The sequence below is a fragment of the Stegastes partitus genome, unplaced genomic scaffold (assembly GCF_000690725.1).
Source record: "Stegastes partitus isolate 25-593 unplaced genomic scaffold, Stegastes_partitus-1.0.2 Scaffold216, whole genome shotgun sequence".
Classification (NCBI taxonomy): Eukaryota; Metazoa; Chordata; class Actinopteri; family Pomacentridae; genus Stegastes; species Stegastes partitus.
Genome location: NW_007577947.1, coordinates 157,040 through 166,456, shown reverse-complemented (window position 1 = coordinate 166,456; position 9,417 = coordinate 157,040). Strand labels below are relative to the sequence as shown.

Below are 9,417 nucleotides of genomic sequence, written 5' to 3'. Positions count from 1 at the left end.
CTTTGACTTTTCCGTTCCAAAACATTAACTTTATTCTTCTTTAAACATTCTTTAGTAGAAATACTTGCGGTGCCCGGGCTCGGCGTCTCACCGCTTTCTCCCGAGAGTCGACATTTTCCTTTAGAATTCGCCGGGATGATACAAAAGTCATTGTTCCGTCGACGAAGGTGAGTCGACGTGGTCCAAATGAAGCAAAACATTTTTTACGGTCGCCAACGTGTTTCACAGATGGGATACAGTTCTTCTGCTTAGCCCAAATACAACTTCTAATTTAGACCAAACAAGCTCAATTTTGATCTCATATGTCTAAAAATCCCCTCTTTTTCCATGCGATCGTTACCAGATCTTTGCCCCGTCATGCACACCGCTTGCTGAAAGAAGCCTTTAGCTGCTCGGAAGTTACCCAGAGTTCCTTTATGACCTCTCAGACTGCTACACGCCTTCTCGCTGCTGGAGTGGTCTTTATTTGTCGACCACTCCTGAGGAGGAACAATAGTCCGTCTGACTGACTCCAAACTCTTTACAGATGCTTTTGAAATCTTTACCAGCGTGATGAGCAGCAGTAAATCTCTTCCTGACGTCCTCGTAAATCTTATTTGTCCGTGCCATGATACCGATACATAAACATGAGCAGTGAAGGTCACATTTTGATAAAACATTGAAGCATCCATTCAACTCCTGATTGTCGTCTCGTTGATTGAAAACACCTGAATCTAATCTCACCTTCTAATTACCTGCTAATCCTGGAGGTTTACACGCTTTTGCTTCTCACAGAAATGCAAAATTGGATCATTTTTCTCAACAAATAAAGATAAAATATGATATTTTTGTGTCATTTTTGTTGAATTGGGTTCTCTTTGAATTCTTTTAGGACACTCTGATGGTGTTTTCGGTCACATTTATGCAGAAGATTCGCAAAAATTTCAATCACAATCTGGCAAATCTCTCCGAAAGCAGAATCCCAGGACACACTCGAGTGCAATAATGGTGGTGTTTTATTGCAAACAAAAAAATAAGGAACAAAAACACAATCTAGCGCACGTTCACCTCTTGATTCCTGTGAGACATCAATCACCCAAAGAACAACATACAAAATAATTGGTCACAAACTCTCGAGAACAAATATAAAAATGCAGTGAAAACAGGATCGCCGTCTACGTTATCATGAGACGAGAGCCCGTCGGACGCTCGTAAGATAAACTAATACTCTGTGAAAATTACAGACCTCATACAAAAAATAAGATTTTTTTTTTTTTAACTTCCTCAATAATAATAATAAAAAAAAGCCAGCTTATTTACAGGACAATAATATTTTCTATGAATCTGGCTTGCCTAAATTCCCAGTGAAACTTATTACAATTTGTCTCAGTAACCGACTTGTTACACGTGTCCTTTCAAAGTGTATAAGGCATGACAATCAACCTTTTGTCCATTATTCAGCAAATCTTAAATATGAAGATGGAATACAAACTAAAGGACCAGCCAGCCCTTCTCTTGAAGTCATTAGTCTTTATGCTTTCGGTAATTGTCTTTTTTTCTTCTTTTTAAAGTTTCTGTGCATTGCTCAGCCCATTTAAGGCACCAACTATTCAGTAGGGGAGTCCAGAACAAACTGTACACCGACATATAAATCAAACTGAGAGAACAGCTAATCCTACACTAATCCTAGTATGTACATGTATATAAACATTAGCGATGAGAAATAATGAGCGGAGTAGGCAGCGAATAACTTAATTTACATGCAACCAGTTGGTGAGAGAAAAAAAAAAACATTCATCACTTCAGCTTGCTTTGCTTTTTTGCACAAACTGAAGTAGAAACTAATTTTTTAGGGGCAGCTGTTTGCATGGAGCGACTTTCCCAAATAAGAAACTGAAGCAGACAGCTATGAATCAGTCGCGTTATAAAAAAAAAAAAAAAAAAAGTGCATGCAGACACGGATGTGCTATATATCACAGAGTCGGAGCACTTTCTGTTGCCAAGTGTGACGAGAGGGAAAAAATACAAAATAAAAACGTTAATTAAAAAGCCGGAGGTTTGAGGTGAGGACTGCGCTTTGAATGTGGGCTGCAGTGGCAGATGTGTGGCGTTGGGCTGCGTGTGTGCGGCCATGAGAGTGAGAGCGAGCTAAAAGAGATTAAAGCAGTTTATTCTCAGACATCCAAACCTTCCACCAAAGGCCTGGCATGAGAAAATGTGGGTGGAGAAGGGTTAAAAAAAAAAAAAAAAACAGGGCGAGAATGTGCACCCAAAATCTAGAAACCCCCCCAATAATTAAGTAAGGAGACCTCAAAACACACCCGACCCCTGTCCTGATCTGACTGTAATACACATATATGGTCCTGTCTGAGCAACAAGGGGGACGTTTCCAAACAGGGTAAGTTTTCTTTTCATGCGAGGCTTAACAGAGGCCACTTTGATCCGTGTATCATTCCTGAGGAAACGCAGGGGAAAAAAAAAAACAAAGTGGACGAGTGTAAGGTCGAATCAAGCAAAGAGAAATGAGATCACTGATGATGTCAGCTCCTTTGTTTCAACTTAATGTCACCGGATTTGTTGTTTGTAAGGGAAAGAAAGAAATGCATATCCCTCGGGGAGCCGTTTCACAGACAGCTCCAACCTACATGGTCCTGATTTTTTTTCACTCGTGGATTAAGTTTCTTGTTTCCATGATCGCTGTGTATCCCCGGCAGAGCCAAACCCCAACATTAAAGCCTGCTCAGTGGTGACGTCAGCCGCTCGCGCTGTTTCCAAGCACATTCGAATAATCAGACTTCAAACACACACAAGCGAACGCTGAAGGATCGGTTTATTATTATTCCTTTCTCTGTTTTTTGCTTATTTACAGTTGTGAATCACGACGGCGGAGCGTCGAGCGGGAGCAGTGAAACTGTTGGTGGTTTATGGAGCCACATAATGTCAGATGATGACAGCTGTTAGAGTCACATCTGGTATTTATAACACGTCACTTTGATCCCACGTTAAAAAAACCTATAATGACCAATTGGTGTTGGTCTTGCAGACAGAAATCAGGGGATATCGAGGAGGGAAAATGGAAAAGACAGCAACGCAGCCTGTTATCATGGATAAGTGGAGAAGGCCGAGGCCTGGCTGGCTTCTTTTGATGTTTACTGACAACTGTAATAACAGAGTTGTGCTTTTTCACTGCTCGACTGTGACTGGATTCACACATTTCAATACTGATAGTGGTGGATTCGGTTAAAGTTATTGTTAAACCACATATTTCACTCTATTTAGGGTCTGCAGAAGTATTTACATTCAGCAATTATCCCTCGGTATAGTCGTTTTTATTGGTAGTGGCAGAGTTTAGGAGAGTTACTGCGCTGGATTCAGATCTCACCTCCTACAATCGAGGGATTTAAAAGGTAAAATGATACGCGTATGTAATCCAGCAGCATTTTATCAGCCACTACTTGTTGTTCACGTCTGTGCACTGTCAGAACTGTGTGCATTTATGCAAAACAAACATTTTCTAGTGCTGCTGTTTCACATTAAATGCATTTATCTTGCGAAACATTGACTGGCCTCTCGAGCTGACTGTGACTGTTCGCCAACTATCTGGTCATTTTCAGATTTTTCTTTCATCAGCGGATCAATAAGATAACAAGGAGCAGCCACCTTTAGATGAGAAGCTGCCGACGAAAAGCTGCGAGCTTCAGTAAGGTTCTTATTGTGTTATTGTTCAGTTAAATCAGATCGCGGTCGCTGTAATTTTTCACTGATTTATTAATCAAACCAACCTGAGTTTGTTCGGTTGCACTGTAAACAGATTTGCCGTTTTCACTTTACGAGTTTGTGACAAAAGAACTGCTGCAAATGCAAAAACCACACTTGCAGTTAAAGCTTCAGGAACAGAGGAAATCGGTAAAATATACAAGAGAAGTAAAAATGAAGCTGAACGTTATTTGACGGGGAGCGTCGTCTCTCATGTGGCAGCTTCACAATTTCATGGCTAATTTACAGGAGACGCTGTGAGTTTGCAAAAGCCCCAGAAGAAGTGTACCAAAAGGCTGAAGCGGGGCAGTGTTTGTGTGTCATGTCCTTCCATCAGTCGGCTTGCTTTTCCCTTGGTAAAACGCCTGTGTGATTCTCCCTTTTAACTGTGCGACTTTCCCTTTCACTTCAGGATACTTTGTCGTAGAAAAGCATGCAATATAATTCGCTTTAAATACTGGTTGCAGCCGTGATAAACATTTCACCTGTATGAAAATGCCGTGAAGCAATCAAGAGAGCGTTTTCAAAATGCCACAGAAGTTGTGAGGTTTTATGGGAGCAGAGCTCAGTCGGTCAGGGATATAAATACTTCACTAACAAGGGTCTGAGCAACTGACCTGTGACCTGTGACAAAGACAGGTGCAAACACAAACAAGCGGAAAACAAAACCTCATTCACATCAGTTGAAACACCGCTGTATGCCGAAGCCTCTTGAGCCTACAAAGATAATATCAGTGAGGTGCTCCGGCTTATTTGTAGCTCCTTGAAATGCTACAAAAGTGTAATACAATCCACATACACGTCCTTAAGGTTAAGTGGTTACAATCAAGGCAGAGCAGTATTGTTCAAAGAGCTCGCTGTGAGACTGCGCTGAGAACTTGTGTTTATCCTTTAACTGAAATGACACAACCTTCAATGATATTTATATCTGTCACTTGTTAATTTATTCTCAGTCAGTCAGTCAGTTGTCCGTTTCTCTCATTTGCTCGTTGCTCAAACATACCACTCTCTGCGTGAAATCACTGATCCGTCCATGTGGGACACATAGTCGCTGTCTGTACCATTGTCATAGCAGTCCTCCGGGAGGTAGGGGGAGCCGTTGTTCACTATGGTGCTGTGCACAGGAGGCCCGCAGGGGTGCATGTTTTGGGTGTTGTAATGATCTGGGTAGTAGTTTCCCTCCTTGAGGCCCCTGTGGGCGTCCCCCCTGTCGGCCCAGTCGTCCCTGTCCTTGCGTTCAGGGGTGTAGTCAGGGTAAATGATGTCTCCACCCAGTTTGGGTTTCAGCTCCTGGCTGCCTTTGCTCGTCTTGTCCCCGTAGACTTCCTGCAGCTCGTGCGGCTGCAGCACATCCAGCTGAGACTCCTTCTGCATGTCGGAGGGTCCCAGGTACTGTTTGGTGTAGTAGTCCCCTCTGAAGGTTCTGCGCTGGCGCATGAAACAGGCCCCACCGAGGATCAGCAACAGGATCAGGAACAGAACTCCACCCACTGCTCCGCCGACTATGGTGCCCAGGCTGCTGTCAGGTAAAGAGGCCAGCGTCGGGGAGGTGAACAGGGATCTCCGCTGGTCCATAGCAGTGCCGGTTCCAGAGGTGCCGTGCAGGAGAGAGGCGGTGGTGCTGGGGGCTGCGGTGGTGGGGGGAGGATCTGCAGAGGGAACATGTGATGAAAAGATTTAAACCAGAGAAAGACAGCAGATGGAGTGAGGAGTCATAAAACTTCGAGGAGAAAGACTGCACTTTATGCTCTGTAACAACTGACAAAGCAAGTGTGAATGGTTTTCGGATTAATTTATAACAACAGTGTGCAGCGTCGGAGCAGAGACATGCCTCTCCTGAGAGAGAAAGAATCTGTTGAAAGCTGTGCTGTAGAGCAAAAAGTGGGGAAATGAGAGGGGCAGAAGGAGGTTAAGTGCTAAATGTCAATGTGTGTGAGCATGACAGAGAGACAGAGAGGGAACGCAGGACATGCACTCATGAGCATCTGAGTGAGTGTGATTAGCTCTCCCCCCTTTCCTTCCACAGTCTGCTGCGGGGAAGTCATGTGAGAAGATGAAACACTGTGATCGATGTGAGGTTCCTGCATCTGATTTGTCCTCCTGTGGCCGGCGTTTGTGATAGCAGCCAGAGCTGCAAAGAGAAGAGCTGCATGTTGCTCAAGGTCAGGATAAGTGCCTCCATGTTGACCTCCAGCCTCTGGGACTAAGAGCAGCCTGATACCACCAGTCGATCAGTGCACAGGCACATCAAAGGCCCAACTACAAAGCAACATGACTCAAACTAATATAAAGGTCTGCATCACCGGGAGGTTTTAAAGTACTAGTTATCCAAACCCAAATCCCCGTAGAGCTATAATGATTTCCACAATTTGGTAACTGAGTAAGAATCTAATTCCCTGCAATTACACACAGTGTGTGAGCCTGAAGGATCAGGAGTAAAGCAAAAGCATGACAGAGGATAAAGGAGACAGATCAAGGTCAGTGAACTGATATACTGGCAATCACCTCCTTCGTCAGTCACCATCAATCCTACCCTGCAGCGGGACATTTTAACCTCACGTACGCCATGAGCATCTGCAACCATGTAGCTGATCATCTGAGAGACGAGAAGCCAAAAACCACAAGGCTGCAGAGACAACTGGGAATGTGAAACAGCTATACCAAACAGCCACGGAGGGGGGAGGGAACACTACTGAGCTCAACCCGGCTTTCTCCACGGGGGAGGGAGGCAAGAGGCCGCATGCCCAAGTCTTAATATTTGACAAGAGAGGCAAAATAATTGCTCAGTGTAAGTCCGTCCTGGACAGGATGTCAGCTGTGCTTTCGTTTGGAGCAGGACTCCAAACCAGGCCCGTACACAGATGGAGCCTGACGGGCTTTTCTGGAACCTCTCCAGCTCTTTCCTTTCGACAGTGAGAAACCAAGACGACTGTGTGTGTTTTAAGAAGAATACGTGTCCAAAAGCAGCAGTTGCTTTGTTTGGAAAAGGATTAAAAGGAGCAGAGGAGAAATGAAAATAAAAAGAGATGCAGAGTTCTCAGGATCCACGCCCTGACTTTACAATAATGAACTCAAGCAGCAAACCAGGGACAGACAGGGGAAGCAGACGGGAGCTGTTTAGCATGCTGCATGTTTTATGACAAGGACTTAGATCAATGAATCAACAATATTTAACAAATCCAAATACAGGAAAACCCTGTCTGATGGTTCAGAGAAGTCCCCTCTCTGGCTAGTCTATAGTTTTAAATTATGACCAGATGAACTAAGCAGAACAATTTGACCACATTTTGCACACAAGAGCACAATATATTGTTAAATAACATACTTTATTGGGCACAAACACAGATTTCTGTGTATTGCAAATCTGTGAACACAATTCATTACACCCTGCTGTGAAACCTGACCTCAAACAAAACACAGAAAAGGCTACATGGGTGCAGGCTTTGCTGAACCAGCAGGGGTAAACACCCTCTTCCTTATCTGAGACATCTAATGCTGCCAAAACCACAACACTGGAAATGTTTGGTACTGATACTCTTTATCTGCACTCCATGCTCCTCTGTTGCCAGGAATGTGTGAAAGTGGATCTGGGCAGGAACATTTATATTTATATGGAGGCTTAGCTCTGCTAGAAGTGATATGTAGGCTGATTCCACTGAGAGAGCCGCGATGGAAACATACACTCGTCATTTCTTTTAATGCCACAGGTTAATGCTAAGATATTTAAGAAAGCAGATCGTTGGAAAAACAACCAATAACACTTGACGATACGACATGGAAAAGTTAAAAGTACCTTGTACCCAGAGGTTCACATCCTGACTGCGGAGACCAATGTCATTTATCACTTCACAGCGATAGATTGCAGAGTCATTGCGCTCCAGTGGGCGAGAAAAAGAAAGGGTATTGTTTGAGACCTCAACACCCTCCGGCATCAATCCATCCAACCTGTACAAAAATTAAACACAACACATATTTCAGTGTGCAGTACATCATAGACAAACCCACAGGAAAAAAATCTTAAACGGTTCTGTATGTTTATGGGACATTTTTTTCAATATATAGCTGAAAACTCTATCCATGGCCTGCAAAGACATCACAGCTCTGTTGGTTCAGTTTGCCTGTTGCAACTATTATATGACCACATGACTGTGTGATAATTTGAGATGACTGCTCTTCCGTCAGTCGAGAGGAAAAGTTTGCTGCATGAGCACAAGATTTCAGGGTCTGGGCAAAAACAAAAAAAAGAAAATAAAGAGCTTGGCTGTCCAGACTTTACTGGTGCTGTCGGCCCAAATTAGACCATATTTCTTGTTTTCAAAGTAAGATGATGACAAAGAACTGCCAATAGGCCAGTGTTGCTCTGATGCGTGAACTGTTTGGAATCTTTTATTTATAGCAGGGAGTCTTCCCGAAGGGTGCAGCAGTGCATTCGACAGCTCTAGTGTCCAGGCTCCAAAGTTATGTTGGAGGTAATTTATAGACAGAAGCTTTTATTTTTTCTTGCTTTGCTGCTTAATTTAAGTTTGTCTGAACACAGTTGGATCTATGCAAATGAACCCAAGAGCAGATGATCTGTATTGTAGTATTTGTTAGCATCATTTACTCAACAAACATGTTCATTTTGCCTGTTAGTCGCTAAGCTAGTGATCAACAAAACAAACTCGCATACAAACAAAGACTCAACATCACGTATTTAGGCAACTTTTAATATTTTATCAGGAGTTGCTGCTGCAGTGTGAAACGCCGGCGGTAAATTCAGGCAAGTTTCACTGTGCTGCAGTAAAATGTGAGTGAGCTTCTACTTGAAAACATGATGAACTGTTAAGGCTACAAAGAACAGCTGGCTTCCATTGTTTACATTCTACAATGGCTTTTTCAGTGGTGGAGATCATATTACGTAATTTAGCTGAACAACCACTTGAGAACAAATATCAAACATTTTGTCCAAGTTTATGAGTTGACATGGACCGCCTGAATGCGCCTCACTCCAGCCCTGCTGAGCCCTACAAAGGCTACCACAGTTGGGTCTAAGCAGTACCTGGGAACCCCTGAAGGACGCGTCCTCTGAACTACATTGGATGGATGGGTGTAGCTAAAGTACAGATGCCGTTTCATAATTTAAAAACTTGGGTGAAACAGTGAGTACCAGGTTTATACTTTACCAATATATATATAATATATATAAATAACCATGAGTCTAGATGTCTTACTATTAAAACAATTGCTAACAACAATGTGGCCAAACACAGAAAAACATCACAATTACTTATCGAGACCTTGGAGAAAATGGCTTTCAATGTCTTACTGAGAAACAAGTGGTTTTGTTTTTCCACTTCCACACTGAGGTTTTTGAAATTAGTGTGAAACACCATTAAGTGAGGTTTTTCAGCATTAATGTACCTTCTGTGTGAGTGGTCTGTGGTTTTATAAAACACTGTGAGGCAACAATACCAGAGACAACGAAAGAAAGTCTACAAACTCCGTTGTAACAGAAAGTCTGTGGATTCAGATGACGATCTTTTTAGTGAATTCTACAACTATAGGATGACAGTCCATCCAGATACAGAGCTCCAGAGTAACTTCATCACTGCTAGTACCGGTGTGACTAACTTTCTTATCTGGTCGCACCTCCCACCTGGTGGCAGGCAAAACATATCACTTGAACATTTTCTTATCGATAGA

At 43.0% G+C, this 9,417-nt stretch overlaps 1 protein-coding gene across 1 annotated transcript in view; it reads right to left on the bottom strand.

The window, feature by feature from the left end:
• Window positions 1-977: 977 nt before the first annotated feature.
• Window positions 978-9,417, bottom strand: part of nectin3a (nectin cell adhesion molecule 3a) — a 33,947-nt gene continuing 25,507 nt past the window's right edge. Inside the window, exons 5-6 of the mRNA XM_008280970.1 lie at window positions 7,529-7,680; window positions 978-5,384 (exon numbers count right to left, since the gene is read on the bottom strand). Coding sequence (XP_008279192.1) covers window positions 4,729-5,384; window positions 7,529-7,680 — 808 coding nt within the window. The 3' untranslated portion in view covers window positions 978-4,728. The remainder of the gene's footprint in view (window positions 5,385-7,528; window positions 7,681-9,417) is intronic.